Raw genomic sequence first — 20,398 nt, 5'->3', positions numbered from 1 at the left:
GGGGATGACCACCGTACAACACACAGGTAAGAGGGAACCTGATGTTCCTGCTTTTCAGTATTGTTCTTGATGGAGCAGGTGTTTGAGAAGAAAGAATTCCAAAGGAAAATAGGATTCAAACAAATCAGTGAGCTAATGGGATCACTAAGCTGTCTTGTTTATTGTCAGTGCCATTAAGAAGCTATATAACCTTAAATTATTTGATCCCGCCAGGCGCGGTGGCCCACTCCTATAATCCCAGCACTTTGGGAGGCCGAGGTGGGCAGATCACAAGGTCCAGAGATCAAGACCATCCTGGCCAACATGGTGAAACCCCATCTCTACTAAAAATAAAAATAAAAAAATTAGCTGGGCATGGTGGTGCACGCCTGTAGTCCCAGCTACTCGGGAGGCTAAGACAGGAGAATCACCTGAACCTGGGAGGCAGAGGTTGCAGTGAGCTGAGATCATGCCACTGCACTCCTGCCTGGCGACAGAGCGAGACTCCGTCTCAAAAAAGAAAAATATATGATTCCGTTCTGCCTCAGTTTCTCATCTGTAAAATGGGTAATTTTATCCCAGCTAACTTTACAGAGTTGTGTAAAGCTATGTTTGTAAAAATTCTTTTAAAATTCTTTAAAAAGTCCATATTGCTGAAAAAAAAAATTTTTTTTTTTTTTGAGACGGAGTCTTGCTCTCTCTCAGGCTGGAGTGCAGTGGCGCAGTCTCGGCTCACTGCAGCCTCCGCCTACCAGGTTCAAATGATTCTTGTGTTCAGCCTCCCAAGTAGCTGAGATTACAGGCACGTGCCACCACACCTGGCTAATTTTTTTTGTGTTGTTAGTAGAGACGGGGTTTTGCCATGTTGGCCAGGTGGGACTTGAACTCCTGGCTTCAGGTGATCCACCTGCTTTGGCCTCCCAAAGTGCTGAGATTACAGGCATGAGCTACTGCACCCAGCCTTTTTAAATTTTTTTAATAGAGATGAGGATTTGCTATGTGGCCCAGGCTGGTCTTGAACTCCTGGGCTCAAGCAATCCTCCCGCCTCAGCCTCCCCAAGTGCTGGGATTACAGGTGTGAACCACTGCACTCAACCCGAATTTTTTTGGTTATGAAGGAAAACTGTCTTAAATAAATAGTAATAGCAAGTTTCTTATAAGGTACATACACAAAAGGCCTGATGCAGTGGCTCACGCCTGTAATCCCAGCACTTTGGGAGGCCAGGGTGGGCCAAATCACTTACTTGAGCTCCAGAGTTCGAAACTAGCCTGGGCAACATGACAAAATACAAAAATTAGCCGGGTACAGTGGTGTGCGCCTGTAATCCCAGCTACTTGGGAGGCTGAGGCAGGAGAATCGCTTGAACCCAGAAGGCTGAGGCAGGAGAATCACTTCAGCCCAGGAGGTTGCAGTGAGCCATGATCACACCGCTGCACTCTAGCCTGGGTGAAACCCTGTCTCAAGAAAAAAAAAAAATACATGCACAAGATTCCAGAGAAAGCTATATAGTTTCTCCTTAGGAAGGGCAGAAATAATAGTCAAACCAGACTGCAGAAAGAAGAGGCCCAGTAGTTGGGTAAGGTATCAGTCTTTTTTTTTCTTTTTTTTTCTGAGATGGAGTGTTGCCCTGTCACCCAGGCTGGAGTGCAGTGGCGCAATCTCGGCTCACTGCAACCTCCATCTGCCAGGTTCAAGCGATTCTCCTGCCCCAGCCTCCCGAGTAGCTGGGATTACAGGCGTGCACTACCACGCCCAGCTAATTTTTGTATTTTTAGTAGAGATGGGGTTTTACCATGTTGGCCAGGCTGGTCTCGAACTCCTGACCTCAGGTGATCCACCCACCTCGGCCTCCCAAAGTGCTGGGATTACAGGCGTGAGCCACCGCGCCCAGCCAGGTATCAGACCCTTAACTCACTCAGCTACTCTCTGTCTTCTCTTTCCAATTAATAAATATTTCCCACTCTTCTAAATTTCCAAGAGAGGAACCCAGCCCAGCGCAGCCTTCCACCCCACACTGCAGCAGAAGCTGCCAGCCTATATAGTGCCTGTCCTTTGATCAGGTGGCCAAACCTCAAGGGGCCACCTCTAAACACAGACGAGCTGGCTCAGCCCTGCTTTCCTGAACTGGAGCCTATAGATAACACTACTTAAGATAGATGGGAAGGTTGGATGTGCTGAGAGTCATGATCCAGCTTGACATCTCCAGTGTGACTGTACTGACAGCAGATACAACTATTATTAGAAAAGTGGCATTTGCAGTCTTTCTATTTTATTATCTTCATTTTAGCAGAAAATGTTTTTTGACTCAATCCGTTCATTATACTTTTCTTAATTTTTTCAATTAACTCTCTTGAGAGGGAGGAAACCAGGTGTTAGCTAAACCGAGTTTTTATAGACAGATGAATATTAAATGTGGCTTCACTAAACTCTACATGCTTAGCTCATTTGATCTTCTCACATTAGGTCATCTAGAATTTGTCAGCCTATTTTGGTGTGCATGTTTATGTTTAATTTTAATTCAGCAGGCAAGTTATATGGTATCTCAGTAGACATGTTTTGGCCAAGATTCTCTTCCCCATCCTGAAGCTTGTGGAACATCTAAAAATAGGACTGGCCTGGTCCCATGATACTACTAAATCACATTTCAAGTTAGCCTGTGTTTTCCTCTGCCCTCCTTTGCTTCTTTGAGCCTTTGCTACCGTCTAAAATATAGCTGCTGAGTGTTTTTCCAGAATTAGGTTTTCCTTTGGGTGCATTCACTTGCATTTTTTAATATACTTATTTTGTTCTGTTTTTCTGAACATAAAAATATATGGGACTTCCCAATTAAATGGCAGAAAGTTACCAACTCTTGATTCTATATCTTGCCTTTAAAATACTTAATAGGGCCAGGCGCGGTGGCTCATACCTATTATCCCAGCACTTTGGGAGGCAAGGCGGGTGGATCTTGAGGTCAAGAGATCAAGACCATCCTGGCCAATGTGGTGAAATCCCATCTCTACTAAAAATACAAAAATTAGCTGGGCATGGCAGCGGGCGCCTGTAGTTGTAGCTACTCGGGAGGCTGAGGCAGGAGAATTGCTTGAACCTGGGAGGTGGGGGTTGCAGTGAGCTGAGATCGCGCCACTGCACTCCAGCCTGGTGACAGAGGGAGACTCCATCTCAAAAAAAAAAAAAAAGAATACCTGAAGCCAGCAGCAGTGGCTCACACCTTTAATCTCAGCACTTTGGGAGGCTGAGGTGGGCGGATTGCTTGAGTCCAGGAATTTGAGACCATCCTGGGCAACACAGCAAGACCCATCTCTACAAAAAAAAAAAAAAAAATAGCCAGGCATGGTGGCATGTGCCTGTGGTCCCAGCTACTTGGGAAGCTGAGGCAGGAGGATTGCTTGAGCCTAGGAGTTCGAGGCTTCAGTGAGACATGAGTTGCGCCACTGCACTAGAGCCTGGGCAACAGAGAGAGACCCTGTCTCAAAAAGAAAAAAAGAAAAATACATGCTTATTCTGTGGCTAATAAAAACTGGAAGAATAGATACATAGCGTAATACTGGCTACTTGGGGTCATGGAAAGCGGTTTGGAGACATCGGCTTTATCTATGAGGTTCTAATGTTTTATGCATAATTTATTGTTTATGTAATGTTTTAAAAATATATACATAGAAGAAACAATAGAATCAAAAATACCAAAATCTTAACAGTGATTAATTCTGAAAGTGGAAATACAGGTGATTGCTACTTTCTTCTTTGAACTTTTCTGATTTTTTAACATTAAAAACACTTATTCACACAGTGGTACCACTATACTATTAAATTTTAAAATGATTGTATAACTTTCCCATAGTTCTAGAGGAAAATACTTAAAAAAAAAAAAAAAAAAAAAAAAAAAAAAACAGCTCACAGGCCAGGCACAGTGGCTCACGCCTGTCATCCCAGCACTTTGGGAGGCTAAGGCAGGTGGATCACCTGAGGTCAGGAGTTCAAGACCACTCTGGGCAACATGGTGAAACCCCGTCTCTACTAAAAATACAAAAATTAGCCAGACGTGGTGGCGGGCGCCTGTAGTCCCAGCTACTCGGGAGGCTGAGGCAGGAGAATCGCTTGAACCCGGAAAGCAGAGGTTGCAGTGAGCCGACATTGTGCCACTGCAATCCTGCCTGGGCGACAGAGCAAGACTCCGTCTCATAAAAAAAAAAAAAAAAAGCCAGGCACTGTGGCTCACACCTGTAATCCCAATAGTTTAGGAATTGAGGAAGGAGGACCGCTTGAAGCTACAAGTTTGAGATCAGTCTGGGCAACAGAGAGAGACCCCCATCTCTACAAAATGTAAAATAAAAAGGCCAGTCATGGTGGTATGCACCTGTAGTCCCAGCTACTCAGGAGGTTGGCTCGGGAGGATGGCTTGAGCCCGAGTTCAAGGCTGCAGTGAGCTATGACCATGCCGCTGGACCCCAGCCTGGGTGTCAGAGCAAGATCCCCTCTTGGGATTAAATTTAAAAAAAAAAAAATGAGCCAGGCATGGGGGCTCACTCCTGTAATCCTACCACTTTGGAAGACCGAAGTGAGAGAATTGCATGAGTCCAGGAGCTTGAGACCAGCCTGGGCAACATAATGAGACCCTGCCTGTTAAAAATAATAATAATAATTTTAAAAAAAAGAAAAAAAAGTGGCCTAAATTGTCCCAGAAGGAGGAAAACACTTCAAAAAACCAGTAATTATAGAAGGGTCAAGTTATGCGAAATATTTCCATAAAAATAAGCCAGATCCTTTTGTTTCCATGTGAATTCTTTAAAAATTTAAGGAACATATTTAACCATAATTCAAAAAAGAAAAAAACATTTCTCAAGAACAGATGAAAGCCAAGCACAGTGACTCACGCCTACAGTCCCAGCACTTTGGGAGGCTAAGGTGGGAGAATTGCTTGAGCCCAGGAGTTGGAGACCAGTCTGGGCAACACAGCAAGAGCCCATCTCTACAAAAAATTCTAAAAATTAGCTGGGCATGGTGGCACACGCCTGTAATCCCAACACTTTGGGAGGCTGAGGCAGGTGGATCACCTGAGGTCAGGAGTTTGAGACCAGCCTGGCCAACATGGTGAAACCCGTCTCTACTAAAAATACAAAAATTAGCCGTGCGTGATGGCAGGTGCCTGTAATCCCAGCTACACGGGATGAGAATTGCTTGAACCTGGAAGGTAGAGGTTGTAGTGAGCTGAGATCGTGCTGCTGCACTCCAGCCTGGGCGACAGAGCAAGTCTCGATAGATAGATAGATTAGATAGATAGATAGATAGATAGATAGATAGATAGATAGATACATAGATACATAGATACATAGATACATAGATAGATACATAGAAAGAAAGAAGGAAAGAGAGAAAGGGAGGAAGGGAGGAAGGGCTGAGGCAGGAGAAACACTTGAGCCCTGGAGTTTGAGACCAGCCTGGGCAACATAGCAAGACCCCACCACTGGGAACAACAACAAACAGAGAACAGCCCATTTCTGTACTGTGTAAACTGCTCCAGCCTGTGGGGTAACCTAGAACTCTCCCAGTCATTTTAGAAAGCTGGTGATAAAAGCTAGAGACCAGTCTCACTTGTGAATGTAGATGTAGAAACCCTGGATAAACCACTGCGGTATCACATCTAGCAGTTTATTGAAGGAATAATAATACATAACCAAGAAGAGTTTCTCCCAGAAAGGCAAAGGTATTTTAATTTGGAGGGATATGAAAGACGGCCTCGGTAACCACACAGACATGCTATGTTCTTAATGGAAAGACTGAAAACTTTGAGTTTCCTGCATTAACCTAATCAGTTTCATACCATTTCAAACAGAATCACAGTTGAGTTTTTCTGGGAACTTGACAACGTTCTAAATTCATCTTGAATAAATGGGTGAGAATAGCCTTTTTTTAAAAAAAAAAAAAAAAAGAGAACTGAAAGGTCTTGGTACTGTCAGATTTCATACCAGCATTAAAGCTACAAAATGAAAAACAACTGGAAACTGATGACAGCCCCCCCAAAAGGATTAGAGTCTTTTCCAAATCATTAACAATTTAAATATTAAAGAGTTAAACCATCAATTATCTAGTTAAAGGTAAGTGAACATTTATGTAGTCAGGGTGGGAGAGGCTTTTTAAAATACTATAGAATATCAAATTTAGGTAATTAAAAGATAGCTAGATTTAACCACTTAGGTACCAAATATGAAGAACACCATAATTGGTTAGGAAGATAAAGGATGGCTGGGTGCGGTGGCTCACGCCTGTAATCCCAGCACTTTGGGAGGCTGAGGCGGGCGGATCACGAGGTCAGGAGATCGTGTCCATCCTGGCTAACAGGGTGAAACCCCATCACTACTAAAAATACAAAAAAAAAAAAAAAAAATAGCCTGATGTGTTGGTGGGTGCCTGTAGTCCCAGCTACTTGGGAAGCTGAGGCAGGAGACTGGCGTGAACCCGGGAGGCAGAGGCTGCAGTGAGCCGAGATTGCACCACTGTACTCCAGCCTGAGTGACAGAGCGAGACTCCATATCAAAAAAAAAAAAAAAAAAAAAGAAAATTAGCCAGGCGTGGTGGTGGACGCCTGTAGTCCCAGCCACTCAGAAGGCCAAGGCAGGAGAATCGCTTGAATCTGGGAGGTGGAGGTTGCAGTGAGCTGAGATCGCACCACTGTACACCAGCCTGGGCAACAAGAGCGAAACTTCCTCTCAAAAAAAAACACTGCGCTGAGAGGCAGAAGAGCTAATCTCCTGAACCTCTGTGTATCTCAGTGTCATCACGGGCATGATGAGACTGGATAAACCTCAGAGCCTCTGGGGAAGGCTGGTAGCAAACATGACCACAGTTTCTCCCATCCCTATAAGTTGCCTCTTTGCAGCTTGACATTGCTGCTTCTCTTGTCAAGAAGTGGAGATTTTTTCCCTTCCCCTTGAATCTGGGCTAGCTCTGTAACTTGCTTTGACCCATAGACAGAAGTGACCTTATGTAACTTTTGAGTGTAAGCCTTAATTGCCTCCACTGTCACTGTCTTGGAGTGATAGCCTAGCCCTGTGAACAAGCCTGAGCTGGCTTCCTTGAGGATAAAAGACCACGTGCCCCAGGAATGCAGTCATGTGAGTCAGCCCCAGGCAAAACCAGCAGAAAAAAAAAAAAATATTCAACTGAGCTGAGCCAAAACTGCTGGGGTACAGAGTTGTGAACAAATGAAATTGTCATTGTTTTAACAATCCCCCCAAAAAAATCTCATAAACAAAAATTAAGATGTAAATGGACAAAATGAGGGAATATCTCTAGCAACTATACAGCTCTTAAAATCAACTTTTAAAAATATGCATAGCGGCCAGGCACAGTGGCTCACACCTGTAATCCCAGCACTTTGGAAGGCTGAGGTGGGAGGATTACTTGAGCCCAGGAGTTAGAGACCACCCAGGGCAACATGGCTAAACTCTGTGTCTACAAAAATACAAAAATTAGCTGAGCATGGTGGTGCGCGCTTGTGGTCGCAGCTACCCGGGAGTCTGAGGTGGAACAACGGCTTGGGCCCAGGAAGACGAGGCCGCAGTGAGCTGAGATCACCCCATTGCAACAGAGTGAGACCCTGTCTAAAAAATAGCAAGATAAAAATAAAAACATGCATAATGATGAAAATCTAAAGCCGGGTTGTGGTAATGTTTGCCCAGTCATGTAAATTTCCCCCCAAAAAAGCACTGAATTGTACACTTAAGTGAATTTTACGGTAGATGGATTCTATCTCAGTACAGCTGTTAAAAGCACACGTGAGCAAGCACTGTATCGAAGTAGATAGTGATAAATAAAAACGGTCACTCTCTAACCTCTCTCTAGTAATTAAAACCAGATACCCTTGTTGGCCTGTCACAGCAGCAGAGTTGTTTTATTGGTTTTGTTTTTGTTTTTTGAGACGGTCTCTGTCTGTTGCCCAGGCTGGAGTGCAGTGGCATGATCTCAGCTCACCGAAGCCTCGACCTCCAGGGTTCAAGTGATCCTCCCTCCTCAGGCACCCAAGTAGCTGAGCTCAGGTGTGCACCACCACACCGGGCTAACTTTTCTATTTTTTGTAGAGACAGGGTTTTGCCACATTGCCCCGGCTGGTCTCACACTCCTGAGCTCAAGTGATCCTCCTGCCTCGGCCTCCCAAAGTGCTGGGATTAGAGGGGTGAGCCACCACGCCCGACCTGTATTTTTAATTCTAAAATGCATTTGAGGCCGGGCGTGGTGGCTCACGCCTGTAATCCCAGCACTTTAGGAGGCCGAAGTGGGCGAATCACGAGGTCAGGAGATCGAGACCATCCTGGCTAACACGGTGAAACCCCGTCTCTACTAAAAATACACAAAATTAGCCGGGTGTGGTTGCGGGTGCCTGTAGTCCCAGCTACTCTGGAGGCTGAGGCAGGAGAATGGTGTGAACCCGGGAGGCAGAGCTTGCACCGAGCCAAGATCACGCGCGTGCACTCACTCCAGCCTGGGCGACAGAGTGAGACCCCGTCTCAAAAAAAGAAAAAATTGCATTTTAGGTTAGGATTTAAAGACAACATGTTATATCTGCCTGATGGCATTACAAGCGACTGTCATTTTCTCTGTAATGTTCAATTTTTAAATTTTTTTCTGACTACCACATATTCCTTTTGTAATTTCAATTAGTGGTTTTTTGTTTGTTTTTGAGACAGGGTCTCACTCTGTCACTTAGGCTGGAGTGCAGTGGGGCGATCGTAGCTCACTGTAACCTCAAACTCCTGGGCTCAAGCGATCCTCCCACCTCTGCCTCCCAAAGTGCTGGGATTACAGGTGTGAGCCACTGTGCCCGGCCTCAGTTAGTTTTTTTAATAATAAAGATAACTCAAATGATAAGAGTACTTTTCTATGAACATTTTTAAGGCACTTGATACAGCTTGCGAAAGTGCCCTCCAGGAAAGTTCCACTGACACGCCCACCAGCAAGGTTCACTTTCATTTTTAAATTTCATCTCATTTTGTTTTAGTCTGCTCATATTTCTAATCTTGTTATATCCCTTTTTATTATTTCTTTGGGGTTCCAACGCCTCCCAATTTAGTGTTCTCATTGAGTTTCATTAGCAGCTGTTTCATTAGTATCCTAGGATTAAAGTGTTAACTAGGATAGACTTTGACAAAAACCTATGAAAATGTATGTTATTATCTTTGCATAAATCCTATTTAATCAAAATTCCCCAGAAACCTCTCACTAGGGCTTATCTCAAGGGACAGAACTGGCCACTGAAGATTTTCTAGACCGTGACACATGTGGTTCTGTCTCAGTGGGAATGGCACATTTAGGATCTATCGGGATTCCTGTCCTGACAAGGTTTTATTGGGGTTCTCTGTCCTGTCACTTCCCATCAATTCACTGCCCATTGCTTTCACTCTTCAGCAATGAAGGAATCTATCTTTTTTTTTTTTTTTTTTTTTTCTTTGAGACAGGGTTCCGTCGCCCAGGCTGGAGTGCAGTGGCGCCATCTTGGCTCAATGCAAACTCCACCTCCCGGGTTCACTCCATTCTCCTGCCTCAGCCTCCCGAGTAGCTGGGACTACAGGCGCCCACCACCATGCCCAGCTAATTTTTTTGTATTTTTAGTAGAGACGGGGTTTCACCGTGTTAGCCAGGATGGTCTCGATCTCCTGACCTCATGATCCACCCGCCTGGGCCTCCCAAAGTGCTGGGATTACAGACGTGAGCCACCGCGCCCGGCATGAATCTTTTTTCTTTACTTGAATCCCAGTTTAAATGCACTAGGGATGGCCATGGCTTGGCCAGCACTTTGGGAGGCCAAGGTGGGTGGATCACGAGGTCAGGAGTTCGAGACCAGCCTGACTAACATGCTGAAACCCGTCTCTACTAAAAATACAAAAATTAGCTGAGTGTGGTGGTGGGTGCCTGTAATCCCAGCTACTCAGGAGGCTGAGGCAGGAGAATCGCTTGAACGCAGGAGGCGGAGATTGCAGTGAGACGAGATCATGCCACTGCGTTCCAGCCTAGGCAACAGAGCGAGACTACGTCTCAAAAATAAATAAAAAGAAACGCACTAGGGATATTAGCAAGGTACCCTTTTGGTATAGAATCACTCCCTCTTTATTTTAATACAAAATGTCACAGATTAAATTCGGTTGATGAAGTACATACATATTCTCACTTTCTATTATCTCTACTAATAGATGATTAATGCAAAATACTGAGTAATTTTTAAAAATCAATACTTAATTTTTTAGAAATAATTAGAGAGCTATTCAACTCTGACATAAATACCCACACGGTTCCTGGGCCTACTTCTGTCAGAGGGTAATCTATAAATAATTCACAAAGCTGACATTACTCACTGTAGTGTGATCATTCTTTTCTGGAAAATTTTAGCAACGGTTCTAATATAGATTGCCAGTTATCAGTAGTTGGCAATGCAAGTCCACTTTTAATTATGCAGAGGCTGATTATTCAGACTACAAATTGTTCATGCCCTGGACGGCTCCTTCCTGCCACCTGCCTATTTTAGCGTTTTCACTGCTCATTAGCACATATACCAGAAGGTGGGAATGGGACAAGCACTTAGGAGGAGCTCTGATGAAGGATTTTAATACAATTTGTAGAATTATTAACTAGAATTGAGTCATTTGGATTCCCTGTGAAATGTATTTACTTGTTCTATTCTTGTTTTCCTTAGCAACAGATAGTAAAATTGACAACATTATTCCTGTATTCAGTGTTTTCCTTTATAAAACTTTTTTTTTTTTTTTTTTTCTTGGAGACAGAGTCTCACTCTGTCACTCAGGCTGGAGTGCAGTGGTACGATCTCGGCTCACTGCAACCTTTGCCTCCCAGTTTCAAGCGATTCTCCTGCGTCAGCCTCCCGAGTAGCAGGGATTACTGGTGCACGCCACCACGCTCAGCTAAGTTTTTATATTTTTAGTAGAGACGAGGGTTCACCATGTTGGCCAAGCTGGTCTTGAACTCCTAACCTCAAGTGATCCACCCGCCTCGGCCTCCCAAAGTGCTGGGATTACAGGCTTGAGCCTCTGTGCCTGGCCTATAAAACATTTTCACGTGATGGTTCCTAATATTTTCTTTATCCATTACATTTGTACCTAGACTATTTCTTTGGTGAATTTGCTTTTTTTTGTTTTGCGAGACACAGTTTTGCTCTGTCACCCAGGCTGGAGTGCAGCAGTGTGATCTTGGCTCACTGCAACCTCCGCCTCCTGGATTCAAGCAATTCTCGTACCTCAGCCTCCCGAGTAGCTGGGACTACAGGCACATGCCACCATGCCCAGCTAATTTTTGTGTTTTTAGTAGAGACAGGGTTTTGCCATTTTGGCCAGGCTACTCTCGAACTTCTGACCTCAGGTGATCCGCCCGCCTCAGCCTCCCAAAGTGCTGGGATTACAGGCATGAGCCACCATGCCCAGCCTGGTGAGTGTTTTTTTTGAGATTCCTGGCCTATATTCAGTGATATCACAATCATTTGATGGTTTTTTCCAGTTTTCCAGAAAACTGAATGTTTCCTTTTAAATACTGGTATCTTTTATCTTCCAACCTGTTTTGTTGGAAACACAATTTGCCTCATGCTTAAACTGAGGCTACTGAACATAATTTAAGCGTTTCTGTATGCCCAAGGTTATCTTTACTGTACATACTCCTAGGACAGATGGCTTTGACAAAAACCAGCACAGGTAGAGCCTCTGGCTAAGTGAAATGTTACAGGTGGATTTTTAAAATGCTAGTTATCCACCATGTTTTCTTTTCTGAAATGAACAAATTTTTTTTTTTTTTTTTTTTTTTTTTTTTGGGAGACGGGGTCTCACTCTTGTCGTCCAGGCTGGAGTGCAGTGGTGCGATCTTGGCTCACTGCAACCTCCGCCTCACGGGTTCAAGCGATTCTCCTGCCTCAGCCTCCCGAGTAGCTGGAACTACAGGCATGTACCACCACACCCTGCTGATTTTTTGTGTTTTTAGTAGAGACAGGGTTTCACCGTGTTAGTCAGGATGGTCTCGATCTCCTGCCCTTGTGATCCGCCCGCCTCGGCCTCCCAAAGTGCTGGGATTACAGGCGTGACCCACTGCGCCCGGCCAAAATGAACAAAATTTTAAAGTAAACTATGGGCCTGAAAAGACCAAAAAAGAAAAAATAATAATAAAGAAATGTTACAATTACAGTAAAACTTTTTTTAAATTTTTGTTTATTTTTCTTCAGACAGGGTCTGCTCTGTCACCCAGGCTAGAGTGCAGTGGTGCGATCCTGGCTCACTGCAGCCTCGCACTCTAGGGCTCAGCTGATCCTCCCACCTCAGCCTCCTGAGTAGCTGGGACTACAGGTGTGCACCACCACAGCTGGCTAATTTTTTTAATTTTTTTTTTTTTAGAGACCAGATCTAGCTGTGTTGTCCAGGCTGGCCTTGAACTCCTGGGCTCAAGCAATTCTTCTGCCCGAGCCTCGGGATTTCAGGCAGGAGCCCTGGTGCCTGGCCTGCTTAAATATATAGTTTGGGGTAGTAACTAGGTCGCTTGTTCTGTTAACCAACCAAAGACCAGATAAACAAAAGCCCTTGGGCTCTGAAAGTCTTTAGGAAGTCACCTCAACAGGGGCTCTGGTTTCTATGTGAGAACATTATGAAACCATCTAGAACGCTCCCTACTCATCATCCCTTTTTAATTACTTTTTTTATAAGTTCTTATCTGTGGCTATTTCGTGGTGTAGAGACACAGTCGTTAGGTTCCAGGACTCCAGTGGACTTTGTGTGCGTTCATCCACTTTGCTTCCCGGGGACCGGAGCTTGCCGTGAGTCATGTTCCATCTGATTTATATTGGATCTGGCTGTGGAGCCATGACTCACACGGGCTGCAGGCCTAGCTGCCCAGCTCATCTTCTGAGGAATAGAGGGCGAGGCCGGGGCTCATGTCCTGACACCTTTTTCCTTCTTTCCTCTTGCCCTTTCAGGATCTAAAGGGAGCATCGTTACCGATAGCAGGCAGGTGCGCCTTGCCACAGGCATCTTCCCTGTTGTCAGCCTCCTGAACCACTCCTGTAGCCCCAACACCAGCATGTCCTTCATTAGCACTGTCGCCACCATCCAGGCATCACAGCGGATTAGAAAGGGGCAAGAGATTCTCCACTGCTATGGTGAGCCATCCCTCCACACTGCCGTCCTGCCCTTCTCCGACAAAAGGACAGGGGGACGCAAGTCAGCAAGCCACCAGGCATGTGACTTCACCTGTCTACTGTCTGCTTCCTGGAAGAGGCAGTGAACACTTAGGCCAAAAACAAGGAAGGGAGGAAGGAAGGAAGGAAGGGCCTTCGTACTAGGGCCCTATTGCGGCTAAACTATGTCTCGCTGTTTAATCACTATAAACTTCCTATTCTGAAAATGGGCTAGGAACAACTTCTTGGCTTATCTTTCTTCCTGTCTCAGCAACTTGGAAGCTTATTTTAGTATCCAGTTCCACAAATATTTGAGTAAAGGTTAGCTGTCACATGATAAGTAATTGTCCAGACCCTCTGCTAAGCTGAAGGTTTTTAAGTAGTGTTTGACTCTCTCTTGCTTTCAATATTGGCTGAGGGTGATCTCCTTCCAGGGCCTCACAAGAGCCGGATGGGGGTTGCCGAAAGGCAGCAGAAGCTGAGGTCTCAGTATTTCTTTGACTGCGCCTGTCCAGCTTGTCAAACTGAGGCACACAGGATGGCTGCAGAGCCCAGGTGGGAAGCATTCTGTTGCAACAGTTGTGGAGCGCCCATGCAGGTAATTCTCTCTTCTCTCTCCTCCACTTTTCCTGGAGGTCAGTTTTCCAGCCCGAGGGTGATCAGTGTTTAGGAGGAAGCCATCAGGGACTTGTAAGTGCCAAGACCAGTAATACCACCTCCATTCTAGCCAGTCATCCCCATACACTGGTTCCCCCTCCAGAAAAACCACAGGGAAAGGTTCAATTTAGTAATGTTTCCCTTGTAAAGGACAGAAGATCCCATCTGAACTGGTTTGGGATTTGGGGGAGACTGGGAATTTATTTGCTCAAGTCAGTCATTGAAAAGTCCCAGGATAGGCTGGGCACAGTGACACATGCCTATTATCCCAGCACTTTGGGAGGCTGAGGTGGGCGGATCACTTGGAGGCCAGGAGTTCAAGACCAGCCTGGGCAACATAGCAAGACCCTGTCTCTACCAAAAAAAAATGTTAAGAAAAAAATTCCAGGATAAGGCTGCTTAAGATACAGCTTGATGCAGGGGCTTTCTGTCCACCCCTCTCAGCTTCATTTTCTCTGTGTTAGCCCATCCTCAGACAGACTTCCCTACAGGATGGCTGCCAGCAGCCCAGCGTGCGGATCTCCTGCCAAGGAGGATAAGAGCACATGCCACTCTTAACAGCAGCCTGGGCAGAGATGACACTGTGTTTCATTGACCTGAGAACTGTGGCTAGAGGAAAATTAGACATAGTTTTCCTCCAGCCATTTGGGCCAGAGGAAGGAGCCATATGTGAGCCACGTGCCACACCCTCAGCTGTAGGGCACTAGCCATGGGACTGAGGATGAGAGGGATCTTCATGAGAAACTGGGTTGGGTTGCTGTTGCCAAATGGGAAAATAGATACCGGCCTTTGAAACACAGCAAATATCCACCTCGGAGATTTCCCCTCTGCCACAGGTGCCGTATTCTTCTGAGGGGAGTCATGAGTGAAATGCAGAGCTGGTTGTGTGAAAGCTAAACTTGAAGACCCGAGGTCAAATGTAGGACGATCATACCTAGCACCTTTTTCTATGGTTTTCTTTTTTTTTTTTCTTTTTTCTTTTTTTTTGGGGGGGGGGATGGGGTCTCACCCTATCACCCAGGCTGGAGTGAGTGCAGTGGCACAATCTCCACTTACCACAGCCTCAACCTCCCAGATTCAAGCAATTCTGCTGCCTCAGCCTCCCCAGTAGCTGAGATTACAGGCATGCATCACCACACCCAGCTAATCTTTGTATTTTTAGTAGAGACGAGTTGGCCACGTTCTCCATGTTGGCCAGGCTGGTCTCGATCTCCTGGCCTCAAGCGACCCACCTGCCTCGGCCACCCAAAGCGCTGGGATTACAGGCGTGAGCCACCACGCCCAGCCTTTCTATTGGTTTTCTTTTTTTTTTTCTTTTTTTTTTTTTGTGAGACAGAGTCTTGCTCATGTCACCCAGGCTGGAGTGCAGTGGTACAGTCTCGGCTCACTGCAAGCTCCGCCTCCCGTGTTCTCGCCATTCCCCTGCCTCAGCCTCCCGAGTAGCTGGGACTACAGGCGCCCGCCACCACCATGCCCGGCTAATTTTTTGTATTTTTAGTAGAGACGGGGTCTCACCGTGTTAGTCAGGATGGTCTCGATCTCCTGACCTCACGATCCACCCGCCTCACCCTCCCAAAGTGCTGGGATTACAGGCGTGAGCCACCGCACCCGGCCTTCTATTGGTTTTCTTAGGACTTTTTCATAACCACTAGAAAAGTTTGTCATCAAGGCTGGGCGTGGTGGCTCACGCCTGTAATCCCAGCACTTTGGGAGGCTGAGGCGGGCGGATCATGAGGTCAGGAGATTGAGACTATCCTGGCTTACACTGTGAAACCCCATCTCTAGTAAAAAAAAAAAAAACACGAAAATTTAGCCAGGCGTGGTGGTGGGCGCCTGTAGTCCCAGCTACTCGGGAGGCTGAGGCAGGAGAATGGCGTGAACCCGGGAGGCGGAGCTTGCAGTGAGCCAAGATTGTGCCACTGCACTCCAGCCTGGGCAACAGAGCGAGACTCTGTCTCAAAAATAGAAATGTTTGTCATCTAAAGTCCTAGCCCCAAAAAGCGACGAGAGGGGCTATAGAAATGGAAAGAAATTGTGCACTATACCAGTTCTGTTCCAAAAATGAAATCTCAGGTGGGATCAGCTACTGCTGATATACTTCATTAGAATTGCCGCCATTGCTGCCATCAAACCAAATTCACTCAGGCTTTCGTCACAATGTATTGTTACAGGAGTCTCTTCCCCCATGAGGTAAGAAACTATGGAGCAATCCTGTAATGTAAGCACAGGCGGTGTTGATAACCGACCCTGGCATTGGAATAAAGAGAAAACTGACTTCCACAGGGAGACGACGTGTTGCACTGTGGCAGCAGATCTTGTGCAGAATCCGCCGTCAGCAGGGACCACCTGGTCTCTCGGTTACAGGACCTTCAGCAGCAGGTCGGAGTGGCCCAGAAGCTTCTCAGAGATGGTGAACTAGGTGAGACTGGCTCCCTGCTTTGGTCCTCCAGCCCCTTCCCTTTTATTCGTTCTGATACCGTTTTGGACTCAAGGATACTCAGTACTGATGGGAGAATTGGATGTAATTATCCCCATGCCAGCCACAAGATGGCTATATAGGCCAGTGAGTCCAAACCCTGACCAGCTCTGTTACTGTGGAGCCCTTGAAAAGGGGCCAGGTGATTTCGGCTGTTGTTTTCTTCTGCATCTGATTGCTAAGTTGAAGTACCCCTGCCAACTAACGGGTCATTGCTGACATCCATGAGCTGTGTGCAGTTCCAGAAGTTGAGTGTCATTTATTTTAATTCCAGGGCCTAGTGATGTAACTTCCTAGAAGGGCGGTTCTTCCCTCCTCAGAGCTAGTCTCTGCTAGAGAGCAGTGGGGCATGAGCCCAGCTGATAGGAGTGTCTTGCTTTTGTCAGAAAGAGAGTTGCGGAGCTCCCCATTGCCCTTGAAAACCCTGCCTTAGAGCTTGACGTCATGGGATTTTTATTTACCCTACTTATGAAAGTTGACCTTTAGCTTAGATTTCAGGGTCAAGAGAAATCACGGCCATACGTGGAACGTAGAGTTGGTCGAGTTGGAAAGTTGATGTTGAAAACCCAGGGTCAATGTGGGGAGGCCTCCCCTAGCGCCTTTCTCCACTGACAGAGAAAACATAAGAAAACAGCAGCTTTATTGGAACAGACATTGTGGGTTGGTGACAACCCAGGGAGGCCAGGGGCAATTTCCACATTCAGCCCAGCTGATTCAGAGGATTTGAGACCTGGATTCTCATTCCTAGGACTGGGCTTCTGTCTATAGTGAGATGTCTTTCCTCTGCATTGACAGAGCGAGCCGTTCAGCAGCTGTTGGGGTGCCAGCGTGACGCCGAGAGCTTCCTGTGGGCAGAACACGCCTTGGTGGGAGAGATCGCGGATGGCCTGGCCCGGGCCTGTGCTGCCTTAGGTACAGCATGAGTCTTCACGTTCTGCGTCAGGAACAGTCTGCCGTGGGTGCTTCGCCGTGGCCCCGGCTTTGTCTGCCTGGTTACCCCCCACTCTGTAACTGAGGCTGCTCCCCCTCTCATTCCATTTCCTCACCATGAAAATATGCATCCACAGTTGACAGTGGTTCTTTTCTGGAACAAGATTTTTCTCTTCTCACAGGAGACTGGCAAAAGGCAGCCACCCACCTACAGAGGAGTCTCCGCGTGGTGGAGGTTCGCCACGGGCCGTCCAGTGTTGAAATGGGCCATGAGCTCTTCAAACTGGCCCAGATCTTTTTCAATGGGTGAGTTCCTTTCCCACTTCACAGGGCACACACTGTTCCTTTCCTAGGCTCTTCTGGGTATTACTTTTTTTCTGTGGTGTTTTTAAAAGCATGTTGAAACTTCTTTATTTCCTCTTTAGGAGAGATCTTTGCCTTCTGTTTTGCTAACAAACATAACGCTTTAGAATTTCCTCCTGGGAGGCGGAGCTTGCAGTGAGCCAAGATCGCGCCACTGCACTGTAGCCTGGGTGACAGAGCGAGACTCCGTCTCAAAAAAAAAGAGAATTTCCTCCTGGGAGATACGGGGAAAGCTTTTAGATCTCAAGTGAGTTTCCCAGAGAGAACTTGGCCAGGCAGCCCCACCCACCCTCCAGTATAGCGCTCCTTCCGGTTGTTCTCTGGTTCGTCACGGCCCCCTCGGCTGTCTCATTCCCAGCGCTCTCAGCTCCAGGCTCTCTGCCTTCTCCCTACTCTGCATCCTGTTCCTTTTAAAGCATTTGATTGAACCAGGGCTGATTTTACCCCCAGACAACATGTGGCACTGCCTGGAGACTTTTTTTTTTTTTTTTTTGGAGAAGGGATCTTGCTGTCTTGCCCCGGCTGGAGTACAGTCGCTCGGTCACAGCTCACTGCTTCCTGCAACTCCGGGGCTCAAGTGATCTCTGGAGACATTTTGGATTGTCATGACTTGGAAGGGGGGTGCTGCTGCATCTAGTGCATCTAGTGGAAAGAGGCCAGAGGTGCTGCTACGCATCCTGCCGTGTACAGGACAGTGCACCCCACCAGCCCCAGCAAAGAAGGATCCAGCCCACAGTGTCAATAGCGTCGGGGTTGAGAAACCCTGCTTTTTTGCTGTTGTTGTTTGTTTTTTGTTTTAAATCCCCTGTTCTACTTTGAAGGTTAAAAGGAAAGAACAGCACACTGATGAGCTGATGCCAAATCCACTTTTGCTACTGAGACCATTTAGGGTCCAGTTTCAGGATTTCTGGGTGGAACCTCCAACCCTGGTAAAGCTGCCCTTGGTGTATGTGGCTATGAGAAAGTGCTTAAAGCTTCAACCTAAGGCTGTGCTGAGTGGGCCTGATACCGAAGACATGGAGACATTCTGTTTGGTCAGAGAGAGAGAAAAGGGCTGCAGAGTTAGGTCAGAGGTCAGCCCTAAGATGGTTACCCTAAAATGAAAATTGCTATGTAAACCTGTGGTAAATACCAGATGAAAACTTTGAGGCCGGGTGTGGTGGCTCACGCCTGTAATCCAGCTACCCAGGAGGTTGAGGCAGGAGAATCACTTGAACCCAGGAGGCGGAGGTTGCAGTGAGCTGAGGTCGCACCACTACCTGGGCGACAAGAGTGAAAACTCTGTCTCAAAAAAAAAAAAAAAAAAAAAAAGCTTTGAGATTTGCCTCTTGTTCTCAGGATCCTGGCTTCTATGCTGTCTTTTATAACTTTTTTCTCACACTTTTGTTTTGCAGCGTGTTTGTGACAGTGTCTTACCTACTGTTCTAGATTGTAGGATCCTTGATGACAGAAATGATCTCACATTCTTCACGGTGTGTGAGTAGGCCCGCATTTAACATTTGCCTCACGAATCAGTGAACTAACTCTTCTTACCTCCCTTGGCTCAGGTTTGCGGTACCCGAAGCCCTGAGCACAATACAGAAAGCTGAGGAGGCTCTGTTGCTGCACTGTGGCCCTTGGGACGATGAAATCCAGGAGCTCCAGAAGATGAAATCCTGTTTGTTGGACTTACCACCCACCCCTGTAGGGCCTGCAGTATAGGGTCCCAGGAGGATTTTGATCCACAGAAAAGGAGCCCATGGAACACAAGTTAAAGAGGTTTTGCTGGCCGGGCGCGGTGGCTCACGCCTGTTATCCCAGCACTTTGGGAGGCTGAGGTGGGTGGATCACCTGATGTCAGGAGTTTGAGACCAGCCTGGCCAACATGGTGAAACCCCATCTTTACTAAAAATACAAAAAACTAGCCGGGCATGGTGGTGGGCGCCTGTAATCCCAGCTACTTGGGAGGCTGAGGCGGGAGAATCTCTTGAACCCAGGAGGCGGAGGTTGCGGTGAGCCGAGATCGCTCCACTGCACTCCAGCCCAGGTGACAGTGTGAGACAAAATCTCAAAAAAAATATTAAGAGGCCGGGTGTGGTGGCTCAAGCCTGTAATCCCAGCACTTTGGGAGGCCGAGGCGGGCGGATCACAAGGTCAGGAGATCGAGACCATCCTGGCTAACACGGTGAAACTCCGTCTCTACTAAAAATACAAAAAAAATTAGCTGGGCGTGGTGGCAGGCGCCTATAGTCCCAGCTACTCGGGAGGTTGAGGCAGGAGAATGGCGTGAACCTGGGAGGCAGAGCTTGCAGTGAGCTGAAATTGCACCACTGCACTCCAGCCTGGGCGACAGAGCCAGACTCCATCTCAAAGAAAAAAATATATATATATTAAGAGGTTCTGCTGCCGGCTGTGGGTTCTGTGGGTCGGGTGCAGGTTCTGTGGGTCGGGTGCAGGTTCTTTGGGTCGGGTGCAGGTTCTTTGGGTCGGGTGCGGGTTCTGTGGGTCGGGTGCGGGTTCTTTGGGTCGGGTGCGGGTTCTTTGGGTCGGGTGCGGGTTCTGTGGGTCGGGTATGGGTTCTTTGGGTCGGGTGCAGGTTCTGTGAGTCGGGTATGGGTTCTGTGGGTCGGGTGCAGGTTCTGTGGGTCGGGTGCAGGTTCTTTGGGTCGGGTGCGGGTTCTGTGAGTCGGGTATGGGTTCTGTGGGTCGGGTGCAGGTTCTGTGGGTCGGGTGCAGGTTCTTTGGGTCGGGTGCGGGTTCTGTGAGTCGGGTATGGGTTCTGTGGGTTGGGTGTGGGTTCTGTGGGTCGGGTGTGGGTTCTGCAGACCAGGTGCGGATTCTGTGTAGGTTCTGCAGG

At 47.0% G+C, this 20,398-nt stretch overlaps 1 protein-coding gene across 5 annotated transcripts in view; it reads left to right on the top strand.

Moving 5' to 3' along the window:
* The window catches only part of SMYD4 (SET and MYND domain containing 4), a 50,042-nt gene extending 30,104 nt beyond the window's left edge, over window positions 1–19,938 (top strand). For all 5 annotated transcript variants that reach the window (XM_054459757.2, XM_054459755.2, XM_063655721.1 and 2 more), the window contains 6 exons: window positions 12,936–13,118; window positions 13,571–13,734; window positions 16,077–16,212; window positions 17,065–17,181; window positions 17,382–17,505; window positions 19,110–19,938. In XM_054459757.2, the coding sequence (XP_054315732.1) occupies window positions 12,936–13,118; window positions 13,571–13,734; window positions 16,077–16,212; window positions 17,065–17,181; window positions 17,382–17,505; window positions 19,110–19,263 (878 nt within the window). In that variant the 3' untranslated portion in view covers window positions 19,264–19,938. The remainder of the gene's footprint in view (window positions 1–12,935; window positions 13,119–13,570; window positions 13,735–16,076; window positions 16,213–17,064; window positions 17,182–17,381; window positions 17,506–19,109) is intronic.
* The last annotated feature ends 460 nt before the right edge of the window (window positions 19,939–20,398 follow it).

The sequence above is a fragment of the Pongo pygmaeus genome, chromosome 19 (genome assembly GCF_028885625.2).
Source record: "Pongo pygmaeus isolate AG05252 chromosome 19, NHGRI_mPonPyg2-v2.0_pri, whole genome shotgun sequence".
NCBI classification, from domain to species: Eukaryota; Metazoa; Chordata; class Mammalia; order Primates; family Hominidae; genus Pongo; species Pongo pygmaeus.
The sequence above is the reverse complement of the archived record's forward strand: the minus strand, read 5'-3'. Positions and strand labels throughout refer to the sequence as shown.